The sequence below is a fragment of the Ptychodera flava genome, chromosome 9 (genome assembly GCF_041260155.1).
Source record: "Ptychodera flava strain L36383 chromosome 9, AS_Pfla_20210202, whole genome shotgun sequence".
Classification (NCBI taxonomy): Eukaryota; Metazoa; Hemichordata; class Enteropneusta; family Ptychoderidae; genus Ptychodera; species Ptychodera flava.
The window spans coordinates 43626863-43650882 of NC_091936.1; the positions used below are offsets into that span (position 1 = coordinate 43626863).

The 24020-nt window shown below is 36.6% G+C and overlaps 2 protein-coding genes across 3 annotated transcripts; one reads left to right on the top strand and one right to left on the bottom strand.

Annotated features, from left to right (window-relative positions):
• Positions 1 to 325: 325 nt before the first annotated feature.
• On the bottom strand, positions 326 to 10726 carry LOC139141135 (tRNA N(3)-cytidine methyltransferase METTL6-like). Of its 2 annotated transcripts, none has more exons than XM_070710736.1 (6): positions 10608 to 10726; positions 5438 to 5711; positions 4369 to 4500; positions 2808 to 2978; positions 1932 to 2073; positions 326 to 1038 (listed from the first exon to the last, which is right to left on the bottom strand). In XM_070710736.1, the coding sequence occupies exons 2-6, from the start codon at positions 5693 to 5695 to the stop codon at positions 818 to 820; spliced, it is 924 nt and encodes a 307-aa protein (XP_070566837.1). In that variant the 5' UTR covers positions 5696 to 5711; positions 10608 to 10726; the 3' UTR covers positions 326 to 817. The 2 variants fall into 2 exon arrangements, with proteins under 2 accessions (XP_070566837.1, XP_070566838.1); XM_070710737.1 differs by having other exon boundaries at positions 10484 to 10686.
• A 225-nt stretch (positions 10727 to 10951) lies between these two features.
• On the top strand, positions 10952 to 19192 carry LOC139141134 (ELL-associated factor 1-like). Its single transcript, XM_070710735.1, has 6 exons — positions 10952 to 11389; positions 12932 to 13163; positions 14247 to 14407; positions 15022 to 15267; positions 16090 to 16233; positions 17306 to 19192. Exons 1-6 carry the CDS (start codon positions 11269 to 11271, stop codon positions 17353 to 17355), a joined length of 954 nt encoding a protein of 317 aa, XP_070566836.1. The 5' UTR covers positions 10952 to 11268; the 3' UTR covers positions 17356 to 19192.
• The last annotated feature ends 4828 nt before the right edge of the window (positions 19193 to 24020 follow it).

Consider the following 24020-nt stretch of genomic DNA (forward strand, 5'->3'; position numbering starts at 1 on the left):
TGCATTTCATACAATGGTATTGTAAGGAGTGGTGTGAATCCTTGTGCATTTCATACAATGGTATTGTAAGGAGTGGTGTGAATCCTTGTGCATTTCATACAATGGTATTGTAAGGAGTGGTGTGAATCCTTGTGCATTTCATACAATGGTATTGTAAGGAGTGGTGTGAATCCTTGTGCATTTCATACAATGGTATTGTAAGGAGTGGTGTGAATCCTAGTGCATTTCATACAATGGTATGGTAAGGAGTGGTGTGAATCCTTGTGCATTTCATACAATGGTATTGTAAGGAGTGGTGTCGCCATCACAGAAGACTAAATAATAATTTCACTATCAAAATTACTTCACATTGGTTGATTTTATTTTTCGACAATACTACAATTTGAATCGTAAATGGTAAAAGATACAAATGATAGTGGTATTTAGTAACATACAGCAGGAACATTTCATGAATGCCTCTATGCATTGAATTATGAGAGGACAGAGCAGACATTTTTGGAAATATCCAGATTTTTCAGGTTGATACAGTTACCTGTCATAACGTATCATATTGAGTTCTTGCAATTTGCACAATTGGAAAAAGATAATGATGACTGGTTATTTTACTGTGTGAAATTCTGTTGTACAGTTGATCATAAATGTGAACTTTAAATAACAAATGTCTTGTTTCCAACGCTTCCAATGTACAAATTTTGTGGGAAATTCAACAGCATTTCTCACCATTTCTGGTGAATATCCAATTTGTAACAAGATCCTTATACAGTTGTATTCCTTGGATAAGTTAAAACATCTTTTCTTGAAAAATGGAAAGACTGTATCAGCTGGTGTGATGATCTGTGAGTTTCTTGTCTGAGTCCATGTCACTTGACAAACAATGATCATTTGTACTTGATGGCAACTCTTTCCGTTTGACAAATTTCCCCTGAATAAACACACGAGGTACACAGAGCCCTTCCTTCTTGTTGACTGTCTCTCGGAGTACGTACTCATTAATGTCAATATCAAACCCACAAGATTTGAAGAGGTCACCAAGAATTTCTGAAAAATTAGAATATATCGGTAGAAATCTGTTAACGGGAAAATCCAATTTTGCCAGAAGCAGAGACATGAAAGTTTGTTTTCACCAAAATGGTTGCATCTATATACTACTATGCACATCATAACATGAAAAGATAACTAATATCAGTTTCATTTCTTCACATTGAATGGAAATGCAAACACCCTTTGTTGACATGATTTTCAAGGAATTTAGTAATGAAAATTTTTTGTCAAAACATGATTTATAGTGATGGGGAAAATGTCAATTTTCAATGAGCTACAAAAATAGAATATTTAATGTAAGAGACATGGTATAAATTTTCAACATGTAAACTACGTAGCATTTGTTCTGTTTTGATGAGGGCAGGCTTAATGTTTTTGTGAAAGAAAACATTTTTGTGTTGGAGATAACTATATCAGATTTGGTGGCCAGAGTTGTTGGCAGCTCAATTCGTATTTACAAATTTTCAACCAGTTTTGCAGCTGATGCTTTCGGTGAAAACATCATTCTTAGCACCAAGTGAAGTTCTGTTGAGACAGCCTGGCCATAGATGTAACACAAACATTTATAATTACTGAACCATGTATCAATATTTTGATCACGTCCCCACTGTCATCATATATCAGGACAAGACTACGCAACTAACATACCTTATGTCAGCCAAGATGATAAAACACTGATTATTTTATCATAGCAACCTACAAATCATTATTGTCATTTCTATCTAGTTTCATGTGAGAACAATCCAAGTAATATAAACAGTTCTCCAGGCTGATTGTCAAGTTCCTATTTTGAATCTCTCTGATTTTAAATTGATTGGTAAACTATAAATAGGAAAATGTCAAACAGAATACAAATGCCATTCTCTATTATCATATGCCATACTTCATACCTTCAGAAAAATAGTAAGCTCTTGTTCCATCTTGTCTGACATAAAAATTATCACCTAATTTGTGTCCCGTTGAAAATCTCAGCATGGCATGGTCGTATAAGCCATAATCCCGGAAGAGAACAACACCTCCAGGTTTCAAAACCTACAGAATTAAGGTTGATGAAATGTAAGATAAAATAAGACAAATAGTTTTCCTTAATGATAAACCTTATTAGTATGTCAAGGTGTTAGTAAAACAGTTAGTAAGATGTACAGAAATCATGTGTTTTGGATTAATGAATCAGGTATGTACAGAAATCTTGTGTTTTGGATTAATGAATCAGGTATGTACAGAAATCTTGTGTTTTGGATTAATGAATTAGGTATGTACAGAAATCTTGTGTTTTGGATTAATGAATCAGGTATGTACAGAAATCTTGTGTTTTGGATTAATGAATCAGGTATGTATTTTGCAAAGCCAGAGTAAAAGTTAAAAAAGTTAAACAAAGGGATACTATTTAAACTAATAAATGCTGTGAAACTGGAAGTTTTGAACATTTTTTTCATAGTAAAGAATCACAATCAGGGTTCTATAAGAAAATTACCTAAAAGTATCCAATATCTGAAATTCAAATGGCTGCTGTACCCTGTGTCAACTCTATGGAGGAAAATTTATTACTCCACAGGGTTTAAATGAGTTCCCAAAAATAGCAGACCACAAAGGTATTGTAAAAATTTGAGTACTTGAAACTCTGTCCCTAAGGTGCATCCTACCTTTAACTCCCTGTCATCATAATGGTTTTGCCAAAACTCATTGTTATGAATGGTATGGACCTGTTTATAGGGAACTGAGATGAATTGGTATATGTGCAGATGTGTAGTGCTTTGATAACTTACCGTGGAGACGTTTTTAATGGCATTTTCCATTTTCTTTGGATGGATGGCAGATAGCACAAATATCATTGTCACAATGTCCGCATTACGGTCTGCTATGCTGTCTGTCAGTGGGTCCACAGTCAGATCACAGCGGAATGCATTGATTCTACCACTATCATAGTTAGGGTTATCCTGTACGGGAAAAACAGTAAATTGATGGTCACTTGAATTGATTGCTGGGAGAAAAGTAGCTTTTGATTACCTGCATGAGCATCTCACACTTACAAAAAGAATAATAAACAGACGCATGCTGTTATTTCCTTTCATAGAATTTCATACATGTACAAACATTCATTCTCTGTTCAGGTTAGATCTATATGCAGGGATGAAATGGTAGGACTTTACACTAAGTATAAGAGTAGATGGGTGAAATCACGTTGCTACCCCAACTGCGACAGATCACAGTGCTGTGTTTGCTTTTCAGTCATTCTCTCATAATGTCAATTTACAACGAAAGTAAGAGATGAGCTGTCAATTCAAGTTGTTTTTGATTATTCTTCTGTTTGGATATTGAGGTTAAGGTTCCAAGACAAGAAATTGACCTTTTTAATCTAACAATTCTCTGGTGGTTAATAAGCTCAGAACCCCCGTAAATTATACAATTTCTGAACGCCTAGATATAGGGAACATTTTGGTAACCACAGTGTCACCATTGTTGACACAACTATCACGTGACAGGTAATTTGCACAACCTTTCCAAAATCGGTTTTCCCTATGTTTTGTCTCAATACTTCAAAATATCTGACTCAAACTTTCTGGAATGCAAGCTGTTACAATGCTCTTCCAAAGTGTGTCTCAAATTTTTTATATCTTGCTTAGTTTTTTTTGGAGCACAATTTTAAAGGAATCAACAAGGGTTAAAATCACCGCTCACACAAATTTAAGCCACATATCTCAAAGCATTGAAACAAAACATAGGGAAAACCGATTTTTGAAAGGTTATGCAAATTACCTGTCACATGAAAGTTATGTAAACATTGGTGACACCATGGTAACCAAAATGTTTCCCTTTATCTAGGCTTTCCGAAAACATATAATTTACAGGGGTTCTGAGCTTATTAACCACTGGAGAATTGTTAGCTTACTAATAAAAAGGTAAATTTCTTGTCTTGGAACCTTAAACGTACAGGAAATCAACACATTCTTTGTTGGTAAGCGTTTCTTGCTTCATTTTTGCCACATCAGTTAATTTACAATATACATGTCTACAGTAGTGAATAAGTGAACTTTGTAACATTTATTCAAACCTCTCTCTAATCTATGACAAACAAACTGCAATAGAGAGCAATGACAATTTGTTAACCCCATGGCCTGCTTTAATCCACCTTTGCTTTGTGTTTCAAAGCAGAAATCTATGACATTGTTCAAATATTATAAATGCTTTTGTTTATCAATTGACCTTGGCTTTAGGAGGGAGTGAAAGCAAAAACCAGATTGTAAGGCTCATTACCATAGCATTGACACGGTGATTCTTTCAACAGAAAAATTCAAATTTGATAGTTTTATTTAATTCAAATCTCACCTTGACAAACTGTACAGCTCTTGGAGAAAAATCGCACGCATGAATAAACAAACCCGGACTTTCCTCCAGAAGTGGAAACAAAAAATTTCCAACACCACATCCAACTTCTAAAAGTATTTTCTGACTTGAATTCTGTAAAAATAAATAACAATACCACTCCTATCACCATTTTCCACAGATATAGACACAGAAGAACGGTTTTTGGTACGCTAATATTTATCAAGGAATTGTCACAATAAGCACACACACTGATCAATATCACAGTTACTGACAAATTCCGGTCAAAGATATGGCAACATTAAGTTTCCTTGACTGGACAAAACGCAGGTAAACTACTTATTGATTGATCAAAGATAAAATTACATGCACACCTAGGATTGGATGAGGCTTAGGTCAAGTGCAAGCCTAGCTCCTGCCTGTGGTTTTCAGCCATGTGAACAAGAGTGTGTGTGTGACATTCTATGAACAAAATCACCAAACCACAGTTGCACAAAAGTCCACAATTTTTCGAGGACAATTTAAGCAAATGAGCAGAACACATTGGTAGTATAATATGCCTGAGGTAATGGTATCTGCCAGTGTTGACTCCATGACCCATGTTGAAAATAGCCAATGCTTATACACCATAATAAAGGTGCAAAATTAACTGACCAATTCAGGGTGGTAAAGAATTAATTGTAAAGTTTTTCACAGCCTGGCCGTGACATCATTGAACCTCATGAATGTTTAATATCAACAGAATTTGTGCTCATTCAACCAGTCTGCAGTATTTCACACACATTCAACCAGTCTGCAGTATTTCACACACAGTCAACCAGTCTGCAGTATTTCACACACAGTCAACCAGTCTGCAGTATTTCACACACAGTCAACTACACCCATACATCACTGTAAATACCACAGCTGGGCAAGTCCAGCTAAGTACCAACTTATTGGTCAAAAATGAGGCCATGATTAAATAAATAAAGAAAAAAAAATATATTCCGTGACTAAACACAGATCAGGCCAAATATATTTCTTCATAAAGTATATGGTACATAGAATGCTGAAGGAGTGCAATTGAACTCACTGAATCAGTTATCAACTCTTCAAATTCTCTTGTTGTCCAATGCCTGTCCTTATAAAAGTTGGTTGAGTTTCTTTTATAAAATAAGTCCCAATTTTTCTGTGCTTCTTTTTCTAATTTATTTTGTTTGAAGTCTGAAACAAGATTTGTATCTTTTTCTAGTTTCTTTAGTTCTTCTGCTGTTAGAGTTCTTGCATGGTGTCCCTTGCTTTGTAACGGCATTTTGCCTCGGCTTTCAGTGACGTTACTCCCTTCCGCCATACCACTTTAATCATTTCTGAAACCAAGAATCAATGCAAAGAAGAATGTACAGATAAATTGACTGGACTTACATTTGAAATTGTAAACCATTTCTTTCATGAAATGTGTGTATATGTGCTGTCTTAGTACTTTGGACACTATGTTGTAACTTCTTTTCAATTTTCTTGGGAAACAAGTCATTGACAATGACACAGTCCCCACTTGTTAATGGGTACTTTTAACTCTTTTCCTGCAAAGTCCATATTTCACCACCAGGTTAAGATGGTTAAAATTAATGAAACACAACATATTCCATATGGTGTATTTAAACATAATACTGTACATTTGAAGGCTGTTGAAAACATAAATACTGTTAACTTGATTTTTTTGGACTAAAGATGCTATAACAGACCAAGCTAAGGTAGCAGTCATTTTTTCAAGAGTGGGGGTTGGCGGAACTTAAGCGACAAATGAAATGCAAAAAGTGACCCCTCCGCCAAATAATTCAATTGTAAAATGTGAACAAACCCCCCCTCCGCCCGATTTCCACCAACCCCCTCACCCCCCTGTAAAGAACGAATGCTCCCTAATGCCTGTGATAATAATAAGATACGTGTAAAAGTTGAGGCACCGCTGCGGGCCCTCCAACCGTGGTTGACCCCTATATACATTGTAGCCCTGCGCACTGTTCTGTGTGTTCCCGGCATTATGCGGACTCCCATGGCAAAATCAAGGCCTAGTGCAGCCTAGCCTACCCTAGTTGAACCCTCCAGGTTTGTAGATTTATTTGCGAATTTGTTGAAATAAATTTATCTTTAAAAAAAAAACAAAAAAAAAGTGGCTCTATCACCATAATTTATTTTATCAGTAATTCTTTTCCATATTTTTATCAACTAATGTCAAGAATTATCAACCAGTGTGAAGAATTGAAATTGAGAATTTTATTTCTGCTTTAGATGTTCACAAAGCAAAAGGCTGGGATAATATCCCCTCTACACTTGTACAAGCAGCGAACACTTACATCTCTACTCCACTGTGTCACATTTTTATTCTTTCCTTCACTATAGTACTGGTCAATTTCCAGACCTCATGATGGTTGCATGTGTATTGCCTTTTGTACAAACAAGGAAATGTTAATGGCATAGGTAACTATAGGCCTATATCTATTTTACCAGTTTTGAGTAAACTTTTAGAAAAGATACATGCATTGTAAATTATTTAAACAAGCACAACATTCTGTATGAGCATCAGTATGGTTTAGGAGAAACAGTAGTAAAATCTCTCTAATACATGTAAGTCTCATACGTGTTTGCTAGATGATATAGATTGTGGAAACCCGTCTCTTGGTATGTTTATAGATTTTTCTAAAGCATTCGACACTGTGAACTATGACATTTTATTATCTAAATTAGAACATTATGGAGTTAGAGGGTTACCTTTATTGTGGTTCAAAAGCTATCTGAAATCAAGGAGCCAGTTCGTCAGCATTGACAACACTGAATCACTGAAGCAGGAGAGTAAGTGTGGTGTTCTACAGGGCTCAATACTTGGCCCTACACTTTTCTTAGTTTATATTAATGACAACAAATAGGCTTCATGATTCCAATCTGTTCCATTCTTTCTACAACAGTTCAAATACTATTCCTTTTACTGATGTCAGGGTTTGAAATTAACTTTTTTCCCTTGTAGTCCACTTGGGCTACCATTTTCTGAAATAGGTAGCCCAGTGACAATGGCTGGTAGCCCATGCATATTTTAGTTTAGGGATATTTTTTCAACAACCAGACAAGAGTTGTATGCAAATTTTTACAGTTGTCATGACAAAGAATATGACCTTCTCAGCAATTACATGAGACAAACTGCAGCAGGGCCAGGGCTAAAAACAGACCATGGGCTTTCTGTAGGGAGGAGCCAAAAAATGTCTGTGTAGTTGTAATTGATACATTATGATCAAAATGTAATGAAAATTCATTTTCATTGGCCATCATTTCTTGTACCTGTCATCGAAGTACATCAGTTCAGACATTGAAACTTTGTTGCAAAGTTGTTGACCAAAAATAGCAAAAATTACCCCATAAATACAAAGTTGCAGATATCACCATAATTTCTATAAATCACATTTACTTCATCTGTAGGAACTTGTATACCAAATTTCAAAGCTATCAGTAGAGTAGTTTTGGAGAAAGACATTTTTTGACCAAAAATGGAAAAAATTGCCCCAAAAATACAAAATTGCAGATATCACATTAAGTTCATCTGTAGGAACCTGTATACCAAATTTCAAAGCTATCAGACCAGCACTTTTTGAGAAACAATTTTTTTTATCAAAAATGACAATAATTGCGTTAAAAATACAAATTTGCATATTTCTGCACAATTTGAACAAACTCCACTGTGCTGTGACACAAAAATGATGTAAGAACCCACAAGTTTTGGTAAACCTTGTTACAACTATGACAGCCGACATTTCATTTAGTAAAATTATTGCATTCAAACATCATTCCGCTCAGCATTTCCTCAGGTGGTACAGGGAATCCATAGTATAGCTTTACTTAGAAGCCCTTTTCTTGGCTTTCAAATTACTGTCACTCTAGCTGGCCTATTCAACTACCCGTTGGGTTTCTTAATGAGGATTTTTTCCAGACAAAAATCCAACAATTGAAGCAATCAGTTTATATGACTCTCCACGGGGTTCATAGGTCAACACTCAGCACAAACAGCAACATTTCTGAACATGCCCATCTGGGTCACATGTCTGGGTCATATTGTCTCAGTTTAGGGTCCCACTTGAACAATCGTTAAAGATTTTCCATTTGGCAAGTGAAACTGTATCGGGCTCACCGGGACCCGCAAAATTTCCACAATCATTGTCCCCATCACGATCTCATCTGTGATGCGCCAAATAGTCCAAATGCTGTTGACTAGACTCGTGAGACCTTATCGATTCAACGTGAAACATGTCGTATCCGTCAAGAAAAGCATTTCGCTTTCCAAGTGGTTTGGCAATGGTGGGTATTTGAGACACGACGTACAGAACATTTTGGAACCGTCACATTTCAACCAAGTACAGAACATTTTGGAACCGTCATATTTCAACCAAGGCCACTGTGCTTTCCATTTCGGGAGATAACATCTACGGCGTTTTTCCTCATCATAACGCTTATGTTCAGATCTTTTGTCAGAAACATCGTTCTAATCATGACATTGAGTCGTCGATTCTCAGACGATCCCGCTCACGCTGGCACTCGTGGCGCAGTTGTGAATCATCACAACGTCGTTTCTCGGAGTTACACAATGCCCATCGTTGTAAATTACACGCCTCTTTACGGCAACAGCTTTGCTTGATTTTTGCGTAGGTCTGCAGAGCGAAAATTATGCTCTGGCTTGCAAAAATGCACAATGCCTTGTTTACGTTAGTGGATGTATTACTGTAAAATACTCATATTTACCGCGATCACTCCACAAACTATCTGCCAACAATGTTCGTCTACCTGGTGAGGCCGCATAAATGATTTTGAAGTACAGCATGGTCGATCGCCGATAAGCAATATGATTGGGTTTTGCAATTTTTTACCTTATTTGATGGGGCGGAGCAGTCAGCATACAACAAAGAAATGCTGCTTACACCAAATTTTAAGCGACTTTTTAATTTGGACGATGAAACAATTTCATGTCGATCATCGAAAAATTGCAACATTGTGTGAGTCGGCAAGTGAATCTCAGAAGAACGTCACAGTTGTATCTAAAAAAGTCAGTGATTAACATTCATTTTGTGTGTACGACAACGCAAATAGGGCGACACGTGAATAAACCGCAACTTAGGTTCACGTTGATTGCGCCAGAAGTTGTATAAACAACTTGTCCGGTGGGCGACCAGATTTTATTTTTGACTAGCCCGAACGTAAATTTCACTTGTGCCAGGCGTCGGGTGATAGGAATTGTCAAGCCCTGCCATTCTGAACCACTGATAGTTTAGTGGTGGTACCAGGTGTCCGGAATGGGTAAGCGCTCCCTGCTAGCGTGCTACACCCGTCAGGATTGGTCCCAAAATTTCTAAATATTGTATGAAATGATACAGAATATGTATCACTGTAATAAGTCAAAGCCGGGAATGCTGTCGCTAATCATTTGAGTGACTGAGGTGTCATATTTGGCCACGTCCACCGTAAAACTTTGAAAGTCCTAACGAGTCTTTTTGATGTGTATCCCTGTCTCACTAGTTTTGATGCCAATGAGCTGTGTCTCCGTTGAAAATCTGCATAGGAATCACAAGCCCTACAATATCTGAGAGTTGAGACACATACACACCATAAGCAGGTGCAGATGGAATATTACTTGACAAGAGGGGATAATTTATGATTTCAAAATCGAAATCATCCCTTTTGTCATACAGCTTAGTGTGTAGCCCATTAGTACCCACTTGTAGGAACAGATCAAGATATAAAGCGGAGTTCTTACCCTAGGTTGTTTCTTTGATTTCAAACTCATCAGGATAAAGATGATGTAAGTAAATTGATATGTCTGGATTGTCTAGACTAATGAGATCATCAATATATCTTTACGTGTTGTTAAATGCCTTGCAAGTTTTTTAGACCCTGCTTTAACTGTTGTCCATTATACCTGTTCCCTTTGGGTGTGCAAGCATTCACATCAGATGACTAGCAAATTCACTTCATGCGCAGAAATTTGAAAAACAGCCTTTTTTTGTCTGGTTAATGAAAAAATATCCCTAAACTAAAGTATGAATGGGTTACCAGCCATTGTCAGTGAGTTACCAACTTCAGAAAATGGTAAAAAACCAAAACTCACCGACCGCCTCACCATAGAGTTACAAATACAATTTTGCAGCTAGGCTAAACCTTATATTTTTGTACATCCATGACCCGTGGTTTTTCCGAGTCTGCTAGTACATGTACACTTCCGTCTAACTTACCGACCGTGACTTCCCCTGCGCTAAGAATAAGCTGGAAACCAGGTGGAATTACCGAAAAGTTGCATATTTACTTTCGGAAGTCTGTGCCGGTTTGAGAGCGCCACCAACTTTAATTTGGTTCTTTGAGGCCCTTTAACAATGGCTAGAAATTTTACTGTTTCCGTTAACCTTAAAACTTTGGCGTATAAAATGTAATTCAAAATAATATCTTTTGTGCATTCGTGCAGTTAAATAGCATTCTCTCTCTATCTTTCGTGAACAACAGCTGTATACTATAAATGCAAGTGACTTTGGACTTTTGTTAGGCTAGGGATCTAGGGAGTCTCTTTATCACCCACAATTCTATCTCTTCTTCCGGGTTTATTGGAAAAGTGTTGATGCTGGTAAAATGTGGTGAATTTGCGTGACTACAAACTCGGTAACTGTAGCCCCGAGTGCGGGCGAAGCCATTTAATGTGATTAGATGGATAGTGTCCTCAACACGTACTTCTAAAGCACTGTCAAAGTCGCCTTGCTTCGAACAACTCCTTCAAATTCTGGTTTATATTGTGTATAGTCGACAGTCTGGCTGGGCGCTGGTCTTGGCTTACGTACGTACTGTACACGGACACGACCAACCTGTCGTCGCTCTGAGATCAGCCCTCAACGTCGGTTTAACAATATGGCAGAACGACACTCCGGTGCGACAACTAAAGGGTTTCTCGCGGATAACCAAGTGCACGAGCTAAAGCTTGGGAGCAGCTTCGACAAAAGAGCGTACAGCTCTTTCCACACAGTAAGATGTAAGCAGTTTGCTACAAATCAATAATTATTTTAAGAATGTATACGTAGAATGTTACGAAGGCCACAACCGCAGCTGCCCGCATGTGAAGGAATGACGACGTTGTAACAACACAGTCAAATCATTCCATATGTTAGTTAAAAATTAGTAACCTGTCTATTATAAGCGGTGTTGTCAAAAGAGTTAACATAGTTAGTCTTCTCTTTTCAAGTTGTCTTGACTGACATGATAATGGGCAGACGAGGAATGGGACTCGGATGGGAGGGGGGGGGGGGGTGTTTTCTCCCCTGATGACCCACTACAAATCTCCTGGCCATTCTTCATCATATCAGTGGCAGCTCTGCGACTGAATCTTTGAACTGTGTTGAGCATGGAATGTCTTGAACATATAAGAATGACAACATTTAAGTTGTCCTAGGTATTTTGTGCTGTCAAGGTTTTTCAATTCAACACCAAACAACACAGTCCAACCAGATTGCATAATAACACTCTTTGGTTGGAATTTGCAGCACATAACATAGGCTGGTTAAATTATATAGACATCACATATGTCGTCATTGAGACATCAAGACCATTGTGACTAGCACAGTTCTCAGAGAATTTTAAAAAATGGGCACCAGTCTTACATCAGGGTTTCATAATGTGATAGATAATAGACCCAAGATCATTTTCTGTGCCTGTCATCCAAGTACATCAATTCAGATATTGAAGGTTGAAGGTTGTCACTGTCAATGGAGAGATGTATTTGTTCAAAACCGGTCAGTAATTTAAGTATTAACCATCAATAAATCCTCTCTTCCCTTCGAACTGTTAAGAGACTGTTCCAGTTAAAGTTTACAGGTGTGTTGGATATGAAAATAGCAGAACAGCTATTTACATATTTTGTATTGACAGTTATCCTGTTAGGCCTCTCACTACCCCATCTGCCAAGTCAATAAAAGTGGTATTGAGTTAAAACCTATGCATGTATTTTGATCTTCTTGGTTTGATATTTTACAGCAGCCTTATTCTATAACAATTGTGTTTACTGTATCAATGTTTTTCAGGGAACTTCAAATGTTCAAGTCATTTTTTCAAATGCAACTGATAGTAACCAACTTGACCTGACCGTGACATGTGATCTTGCAGGATAAGGCTAATTGTTATATCAAGTATCTCTGACTGGAGTTACAAAAAATTTTATGTGCAAATCTTTTATGTACTCTGTTTTGTATTGCCTTGTTGATGTGATAAAAACCAAATTCAACAGATTGATAGTGATAAAAAGCTACTTCTTATGAATGTTAATGCATGTGGGATCATCAATAAAGACAGACAGACTGAAAGATTCAGTAGTTTATGGGTCTTCACCATCTGTAACCCACACGACTCAATCTTAAGTCTAGAAAGACATTCAGTCAGCCAGTATCTTTCAATTTTCATGATGTTGAGTTTTACAATTTTGATGTCGATGTGCAGGAGACAAACCAGTGGTCTTTATATAATTATATTATTCATATCATATATATTATATCATTTATATTTAACCAATTTTTTTATACAGATGATTTCAAGCCAGCTTCAGTAGATGTGACAAAAGAAGCCAACCTAGAAGTGTTGAAGGGAAATGAAATTTCAGTCACTGTTCCTCACATTGAGGGATCTGGGACCAACTTTACAATGTTCAAAGGCCCCCAAAAACCAGTGCAGAAAGAATGTGTCCTGATCATCGACAACAAAACTGGGGAAATAACACTTGAAAGACTGTCTAGTACAATTCATCTCAAAAAGCAAAGGTCAGGCACTACATTGTCTACATGTACCTAATCATAAACATAGTCACTACATTGTGTTACTGTACATGTACAATCATAGACATAGTCACTACATTGTCTACATGTATAATCATACATGAAGGCGCTTCATTGTCTACATGTATAATCACAAACATAGTCACTACATTGTCTACATGTATAATCATAAACATAGTCTCTACATTGTCTACATGTATAATCATAAACATAGTCTCTACATTGTCTACATGTACAATCATAGACATAGTCACTACATTGTCTACATGTATAATCATACATGAAGGCGCTTCATTGTATACATGTATATCACAAACATAGTCACTACATTGTCTACATGTATAATCACAAACATAGTCTCTACATTGTCTACATGTATAATCATAAACATAGTCACTACATTGTCTACATGTATAATAATAGACATAGTCACTACATGTACAATCATAAACATAGTCACTACATTGTCTACATGTATAATCATAAACATAGTCACTACATTGTCTACATGTGCAATCATAAACATAGTCACTACATTGTCTACATGTATAATCATAAACATAGTCACTACATTGTCTACATGTATAATCATAAACATAGTCACTACATTGTCTACATGTATAATCATAAACATAGTCACTACATTGTCTACATGTATAGTCATAAACATAGTCACTACATTGTCTACATGTATAATCATAAACATAGTCACTATATTGTCTACATGTATTTATCATAAACATAGTCACTACATTGTCTCATTGAACAACACTTTACTATCTGTCAACGCATCAAACTTACTGTGGCAATAATTGTTAACCTTTCCCAGTAAATAAGTTATTATTGATTGCCAGTGACCTATAGAAAACGAATTTCACCCGGAAGGCTGTGAGGCTATGCAAAGTTACATTACCCAATCCAATGGCTTCCATGGCTTCAGTGTTCCTGATCCAAACATGGACTGTCTGGATACAAATAGCATTTATCATTCAGTGTGATTTTTGTAGTTCTTTGAACATGCTGCATGTTGTTTTTCACAATTCAACTTTTGTGTCATTGTGCAACCAGGTTAGAAGGCAGTAGTCGGGCAACTGTGGCTCGACCCTTGACCCCTGTAGAGCATCACAACAAACAAAGCAAATCATCATCGTTATCGCCGCCAGGCAACCACTCGTCAATGAGGAAGAAAGAAGCCCAGTCTTCAGCATTTGCCCAAGATATTGAAAGAGGTAGGCTGAAAAATCCTAATGAACCCCTCCATGTTTAACCTTTTTCCTGCCAGACACAATCACTTCTGCATCAGCAAACTCAGTGAAAAGTGGTATTGAGCCAAACCCATACATATTTCCACCCATTTGGCTTGGTCTGTTCAAACAGCTTTAGTCCATAAAAATCATATTTACAGTATCTGTGATTTCAGGGCCTTCAAATGTTCAATTTTTTGTTAAAATTCACCGAATGGGACATACATGTATTGCATATTGTGCTTCACTAGTTTTAACGAACTTGACCTGATAGTGAAATATGAACTTCGCAGGAAAAGGGTTAACCCTTTCACCATCATGGTTTTGCTTAAACATATTGTTATCAGTGGTGAGTGTGGACAGGTTTATTTAGAATTGAGGGGTGGACAGGTTGAAATATTTAGCAATATAATTTGTAATTGGTAATTTATTGGATATGGCATTACAGAAACATATTGTGTGATTGTCATTTCCTAGACATGGGACCTAGAAATATTATCTGTACGAAATAAAACCTAAAGGTGCCTTGACATTTTAGAATTGCCCTTTAGGCTGATTTTGGATGACATGACCAGAAATAGAATTTATGTTGATTACAGATTTATCTCCGATGTCACAACCGATGGTACAACCATCGCACTCACCAGGTCCCCCATCGGTGCAGACAGTGACACATCATATAGCACCACAGCCAGTGATGACGGCACCAGTGAAAACACAACCCACATCAGTGGAAGATGATTTGATTATGAGTAGCAGTGAGAGTAGCAGCAGTGATGATTCAAGCAGTGATGACGCTAGTTCTGATGAGAGTTCTAGTGAAGATGAACAAACCACAGAGACAGGTAGGAAACCCTGTGAAAGACATTTGGTGTCAAGGACCAGTGGCTAGCTCTAACTTTTGATGAGTTTTTCACTATTTTTGTTTTGTATGTCAATGACCCATTCTTGTTCATTTCAGAGTACCTACCATTCAGCTTGTGTAAAATGCACTGCTATTGTTTACGTTTGAGATCTAGTCAGAATTTTCATGTCAACAATAACAATGCAGTTTACACATATACAGGCTGAGTTGGCAAGCTGAATACTGTGTATCTCAACATGTTTTAGGGATTAGGACAAGAAACTCTATTTGACATTGAAAAAAAATTGAGAAAAAAAACACCAAAAGTTGCAGCTACTGGCCTTTTAAGGTATTGTGAGCCTCAAAAGTGAAAGCCGTAAACTTTGGCCCAAACTTTCAACCATTCTCTTACCAAATGAAAAATAAAAATCAGGAGTCACTGTGCAAAGTTTGGTCACCGATATTTTAAATTCAAAATGGCCACCATCCCACATATTCTTTTGTGCTGTTGTTAAACATATGAATGGATTACTAAAAAATTCCCACAGGGGGAGTCTACCCCAAACTTCCCTAGTGGAGAACCTTGAAATCTGCAGTAGTCAGTCTCCTGATAAATTCCACTCATGGACTTGCTGTCATTAGGTCATCAACAGAAAACAGTATGTCTGTATGGTATTTTGTGTCACTTCTTATTGGTTTTCAGCAAACTTACAAAACTTCAATGCTTTCAGAATTTGAATATGAGCAGTTGAGCCAAACTGTGGGGAATATGATGAAGTAACACCTCCAACCTTGATGGTCCTTTTTTACTCTTACATTACAGTGAGTGGTTCCCATGACAACATGAGGGGCAATGGTAACATTATGATCAGCAGTAATCATGGCCAACACAGCCATCGCAGCCACCAGCATGATCCTGGTCATAGGGCGCCATCTAGTGGCAACAGACAATACATGAGTCAGTTACGTAAGTAACGGATCTGCTATTGCTCAAAATGTAACATCTGCTTTTACTATCACTCTTTGGGTTCAAATCCCCCCCCCCCTCTCCTCAAAAAGGTCAGTGATCAGGATTAACTAAAGTATTAAGAAGATTACAAGGTGTCTCTGTCTTTTGTTCTTCGTTGAAATTTCAATTATGTAAATATTGCTTGGATTTTGGAGTAAGTCCGACTGGGGTTTAAAGGATGCCAACCAAAATTCTGGACTTGAACAATGTATACTTTGGTAACTTGCTTTTTAAGTGCAGTATTGTTGTTACAAAGTGAAATCAAGAGAAGTGCAAAACAAACTGATTAACACTACTTATATCAGAGATGTAAATTTACATCAGTGTGTTCATCTGGACTATAATTCACATTTTACTATGTACTTTGTATTATTTATCACAAAATTTTGATCATGAAAGTTTTAAATGTTTGTTAACACTTTGCTGATTTGCTGTTATATTTGACAATAAAAACTAGAGCTTTCTGTACAATATTTTGGATTACAGCAGGAAACTACATCAGAGTGTACAGTTTCTTGAAAGACAACAAAGCTGCCGTTCTCCGAGTTAACTCTGTACGAAGAAAATACAGTTTTCAATTTTCTATAAAATTTCCACGATGTGCAAACCAATTGGTAGTTTTCTCCGCTCTCAAATCGATCTGTTGGTGCCGGGTAGACTAGCAAAAATTTGATCTTTTATTCTCAAACTTTGAATCCAAGAGACTATGTTTATAGTTCAAGCGTTGTGTCTAAACAATATCTGTGAAATGTGGCTTCCTCTGGAACATTGCGTTGATCAGAAAAGAGACAAAAGCTAACCATTATCCACACTTAACCCTTTGCACCCTGACCCCCTCGTGACCTATGATGTCATACAGACATTTTTTTCCCAGCCGGGCCTGGGTCAAAAGGTTAAGTGACTTCTTAGGGGATATCTTTGCTCACAAAACTTGATTGATTTGTAAAATGTGTTGAATATGACACCAGAAACTCACCTGTACGATGTACAGTACTGTCATTTAAAATATCCTGTGTTTATCTGTTGACAGGTGAAGATCTGCAGTTGAGTGAATCAGGCTCAGATAGTGATGAAGAATGAAAAGAATGGAAAAACATGTACTGGACTTGAAAGTCTATCCAATCAGGTAGATCAGCTGTCAGCAATTGTGAACGCAATGACATTAAACTTGATTTTTAATGTGAAATCACTGTCAAAATATTTTGTACTTGAAGAAACTTCAAAGATGTTGTTTGAATGAGTATTGTTGTGCTAATTGACCAAAATTTTCCGCTTTAAACATTGCAATGATGATGGAAAATGAGTCAACCAATTACCAGTGGGGTGTGTTATTTTGAAAAGCGAGTAGATAATGCCATCAGAAATCAGGGTAATACAGTCAAATTTTCAATTCATAAAATTGAAATATTACTGAAATTGTTCCATGGCCAGAGTAATTCCATAGACTCTGACAAAGTCAGCGATAGTAGTTCTTGTTATTTGGAGGACTTGAGAACAGGGAACTTGTGCCCATTGAAGTTCACCATTAAGAAACATATATGTATTGTTATCTGTAGATTATCCCTAAACAATGCACTTTATGTCTGTGTTGTTGTAGCTGTATGACATTAACACTACTAGATTGATATCAGTGTGTATTGGTGAACACTGAGCACAACAAAGCATATTGCATTGCTTCTTGACTGTTGGATCAACACTGTCTTTTCCTTGTAAGTGTAAGCAACCTGTGATAGCACTGAGCTATAGGTGATTTAAAGGGCGCCACCAAGAGCCCAGAATTGTGTTACTTTTGTTGTGGTGAGAGCTTAGTACTTCAGTATGAGATAAGTTTATGTTTGCTTACCCCTTATGGCTAACAGGGTTGCTGCAGGAATTTTATTATCATTGTATTGTCTTTGTATCTGTGTGGGTCTCCCATATCTCTTTAATCAATAGGTCAGTCACGTTTCAAGATTAAGAAGACATGAGCCAGAAAAAATGTCGCATTGTAAATTTTTCACTGAAGTGGTTACTTGATAATCCATTTACAGATTATTCAATTATTGATAAGAGGAAAATCAAAGTGATATGATCAGTACTTTGTTTTGATGAGATCTACTTTATTTTGATGAGATCTACCGGAAAGCTTGGCACAGCTGCTTGGCATAATGTAATATATAGAGGTGGCATTGAAGCTGAATAGTCACAGGTAACAGAGTGTTATTTCAGAGACTTTGCCAGCATCAAAATTGAAAAGCAAAAAACTTTTAAATCAAACTTTTCATAACAAAGTGGATGATGACAAAATAGCAGGTTCATAATAATTTTTTGTTCTTTGTGTGTAAAATGAAAACTGACACAAGAAAACTAATAGTAACCATACTTCTTACATCGTATCAAGTAGGGGTGTGAACTAACTGATGTAACAGCCAAACAATTGCCTGGTATCACCATGGCAACAGTATTCATGGAGATTGCTGGGAAATGTTAAACTGTGGAGTGGCAACAAACCCATTTATTTAGGAAACAGGACCCCCTTCCTCTCTCCTCCAAGTACAGGAGATGTGACGATTCTGCCTTGCAAATCACAACTCTTGATTGCTTCAGAGTCTGTTGGTATTGCAGTCAATGGAGTAGGTTCAAACCTTATAATTCAATGTATTTAAAGACTGATTACAAATAGCAGGGTTTTGAAGGCCTGTGTGTAACATTGACTGAAAATTGTTCTGGGGAACAAACAGGGATTTAAAACATTTCTCACAGTAAAACAAATGTTGATTTTGCTTTCCAAAAAAGTAGATACTAAAGTGTCATACAAATATGTCTGACACAAAGAAATAAAATAAATGTGCAATACACTGTAATTTTTTTTTAGAAATAACTTCTGTATTTTATTTTTTTGACATAGGTTGAATAAATAATTTTGACGCCTACAAAACCAGTGTGATTTTTTTTTTGTGCTATAAGTAAGATAATGACATTGTACAACTATGCAAGCAAAGATTTTACAGAGGTGCTGATTGTGTAACTTACAATTGGCACAGTTTTTAAAATTGCAACAAAAAAAGACTAAAAATCAGTGCCCGTCACACCTTGCATCGTGTACAGACAGAAAAAATGACATTTTTTCCACTTTTGGAAATAAAAACTGAGAATAATTACACCAACAGAAATAGCAAGTCAAGGCTACAGCATTTTGTGTTTGGTTCCAACACCAGCATTACTCGTCTTTGTCAAAAACTTTTTCTGACAAGAATCTAGATTGTGTGATGATTTACCTGCACTTCAAGCTAGGTTATGACAAATCTTCTATTTTGTATTTACATGTATCGACCTTTATTGAAAAAAAATATTTAAAAAAAATGCATGTAGAAAATGTAATTTTCAAACTGTAGCCGTATCCTCTAACCCTAGACCTCAACTATGTATAAAATGTTGCACAACAGAAATTGACTGTATTCATACTGTACACCTACTCCAAGAAATAAATAGAAAACGTAATAAATATGACATATAAATATTCTGTGATTTTACAAGAAAAATTAATACTGTACACAGACAAAAAAACAACTTGATCAACTACGCAAAAAGGAACTTCTTTACATCTAAAGATCTCGTTCTTTATTATCTGCAATTCATAGTGAAATTTTTTTGGATTTATTGTAAGTTTTTAAACTTAATTAAAAGTACAAAGCTTCAAAAGCAAAGACACAAGTCTCAATGACAGTAGAAAGAATAATGACTGGCGCAATGTCAAGAATTACCCAAATTTTAAAGTGCTTGCACTGTTGTTTGAATTCACATGAGAATGTTTTTGTTAAAGAAATTACTGACACATAGCTGCCCTTGATGGACGTAGAAAATGTAGCTATCTATGCCTTAGTAGATGCAGTACACCTCTGTTTCAATTTCTAAAAGGAAAGTGATCAGTCGTTTCAGAAACCCGGGATGAAAGTAATAGATTCACGCAGTCATACTGGTATTCACTGCTTGAATCAAATGCGAAAACATCACAATTTGTCAATCTGTTTTCTTTGCTTGCTGACTGGAATGAAAGCTAACAGTATTACATATGAAGCTATATTGGCAAGTGTGAAGTTCAGAGGTCATCGTCATAGATACCACACCTGACAACCCGTTCCAAGAAAGCACATCTGTTGCCAGCTGTGACGTATATGAATGAATTGCAACCCATGATATTTTGGTGAGAAAATTTTAATTTTCTGCTTTCCTGTTGTCTACCAAGGTTCTCGGAAAAAAATACCGGTATCCCCTAGGGTTGTAATTGTCTAGAAAGATTTAACTACATTTTTGCAAGACCAGACTGTCGACACTGGATTGTGCCATTTTGCAATTGTTTCACATATTTGCCTGTGAGAAATTGGTGTGGTTGGCTGCTTAGGTTGTGGGGTAAAACCACTGAATTCATTTTCATAGATGCCGAGTTTCAGATGGCTGTTAGTGCAACATGGATATCTAGATTGATATCAATGTCACAGGGAATTGCAGATACATGTAGATATCAGAGCTATAGTGAGTTGTAGTGAGTGCATCAGTGAGGTGTAGATGGAGCTCAGTGCTTGTGAATTGTAGATGAATATTTGTGCTACATAGAGTTACAGACAGACTAGTGCTACAGTGGTTTGTCAATGGGCTAGTACTATAGTATGTTGTGGATGGATATGAGTGTTATATTAAGTTGTACATGGACATTAGTGCTACATGGAATTATAGATGGATATCAGTGCTATAGTGATTTGTCAATGGATATTAGTGCTATAGGGTAGTGAGTTGTAAATGGATATTAGTGCTATAGTGAGTTGTGAATGTATATTACTGCTAACACCGAGTTGTAGATGGATATTAGTGCTATAGTGAGTTGTAGATGGATATTAGTGCTACAGTGAGTTGTAGATGGATATTAGTGCTAACACTGAGTTGTAGATGGATATTAGTGCTAATTCAGAGTTGTACATGGATATTAAAGTTGCATGGAATTGAAGATGGATATCAGTACTACACTGAGTTGTAAATGGATATATTAGTGCTACATGGACTTGTAGATGGACTTGTGTTACAATGAGATGTAGATGCTTATTAGTGCTATAGTGAGTTGTAGATGGATATCAGTGCTACACTGAGTTGTTAATGGATATATTAGTGCTACATGGAATTGTAGATGGACTAGTGTTACAATGAGATGTAGATGCTTATTAGTGCTATAGTGAGTTGTAGATGGATATCAGTACTTCACTGAGTTGTAAATGGATATATTAGTGCTACATGGAATTGTAGATGGACTAGTGTTACAATGAGATGTAGATGCTCATTAGTGCTATAGTGAGTTGTAGATGGATATCATTGCTACACTGAGTTGTAAATGGATATATTAGTGTTACATGGAATTGTAGATGGACTAGTGTTACAATGAGATGTAGATGCTTATTAGTGCTATAGTGAGTTGTAGATGGATATCAGTACTACACTGAGTTGTAAATGGATATATTAGTGCTACATGGAATTGTAGATGGACTAGTGTTACAATGAGATGTAGATGCTCATTAGTGCTATAGTGAGTTGTAGATGGATATCAGTGCTACACCGAGTCTACATATATAAAGTATTCTGTACCAAGTCAAATATAAATTTTAGTGCTTGACTTAGTATAGTAGTCGGCGATCTTTACACTAAATCATTCTCTGTAATGGATTTTTCTGGTTTGATACTTCAGTAACAGTCTATGAAATATTTATGTAGAAAAGACTTCTCATATTTCTTGACTGGAAAAGTATTAACTGAAGAGCATTATTTTTTCAATATGGCATGACAACTTTGAAAAAATGCTACCTGTTACTGATCCGTCTGAGGTACCGTAAACTTGGCAATGCCGAGGGGAGGGCTCAGTCGTCTGACTTTAAGATACCAATTATAAAATCTTGAACTTCAGAAATTTGATTGCAGTGAAATCAAAATACAAAATCCAATTTCAGCAAATATTGCCCCATTTTAACACTCTCAAATTGCACCATCCTTCCTCTATTTCTCCTTTAGGCTTGTATTTTTGTAATACTGTGAAATTCGAAAAATATCCTACTAAATTACTCATGGAATGATCGCTGTGGGGAAGCTAGCAACTTATTTACAAGCATCTGGTCTCACATTACTACGCATGCGATATTTACATAACGTCTAAAATTGGAAAATCACAGGGGAAAGAAATGGCAGAGGGTTAATCAGACATTGAGTTTTAAGTTAAATATACACCCTAAAGTTTTTGATGGAGCATAACTATATAATTATAGCTTACCAATATACAACTGCAAGCACTTATTAATATGTACAATTCAACACAATTCAAAATACATCCTGACACACCGTTTGGTGACTGTGCACTGCTTTTATGTTTTAATCCCTTCACCCCTCCACCCCTATTTCTAGCAGAATGGAATAATCCCACCTGACCAATAACATCATAATTGTACTCATGCTACTGGCCATGGCTATACCCATCTACTCTACAACTACATTCTACAATTTCTTGTAGAAAAAATGTGAAAACTGCATCTACTATTTCTCATACTGACCCTCAGGAGTCATTTTTGAAATTGCCCTATGCTGCAGTAAAACCTGCAAATGTGTTTGTGCAAGTCACAATATCAACAGAAGCTTCCTTTCAAGTAAAACGCTTCAAAAAAGTTCTTGCAAATTAAAGTTTGTATAGAATTTTTCCCTCACAAGGTTGTAGACACATTGTCCATTGACAAGATGAGAAGTGACCTAAACTCATAATTTAACCTGTTCCCCTCAGTTTCGTGGAAACAGATCCACACTCACCATTGATAGCCATGGGTTTGACCATGGTGGTGAAAGGGTTAATATTTCAAGCTAATTATCTGCTACTTCACAAGATTTATTACCTAATGTAAATCTACCCTGAAATTTATTCATTATTTATTTGTAATGTTTTTTTCCAAATACTGCATCAGATATTTTGTGTCAACTATATACTTTGCACACTGGCAATTGGAAATTGGTTTTACCTTATTTTACATTCCTATGAACTTTGAGAAACCCATCAAGACTTTTTGTCCATTATTTTTGGAAACTTAAAGTTTGCATTTTTCTTTTTAATAAGGAATCACCAATTTCTTATATCTCAAGATGTCTCTGTGTGACAAGAAATTCAACATACCCTATCTGTGTCACACGGTGTGACAAGAAATTCAATGTACCCTATCTGTGTCACTGTGTGACAAGAAATTCAATGTGCCTTATCTGTCTCACTGACAAGAAATTCAACGTACCCTGTGTCACACTGTGACAAGAAATTCAACGTACCCCATCTGTGTCACACTGTGACAAGAAAATCAATGTACCCTCTGTCTCACTGTGACGAGAAATTCCACGTGCCCTGTGTCACACTGTGTGACAAGAAATTCAACGTGTCCTGTCACTGTGTGACAAGAAATTCAATGTACCCTATCTGTGTCATTGTGTGACAAGAAATTCAATTTGCCTTATCTGTCTCACTGACAAGAAATTCAACGTACCCTGTGTCACACTGTGACAAGAAATTCAATGTACCCTGTCTCACTGTGAGGAGAAATTCCACGTGCCCTGTGTTACACTGTGTGACAAGAAATTCAATGTACCCTATCTGTGTCACTGTGTGATAAGAAATTCAATGTGTCCGATCTCTCTGTCACACTGTGTGATAGGAAAATAGATGTACCATGTATCACAGTGTGACAAGAAATTCAACATAC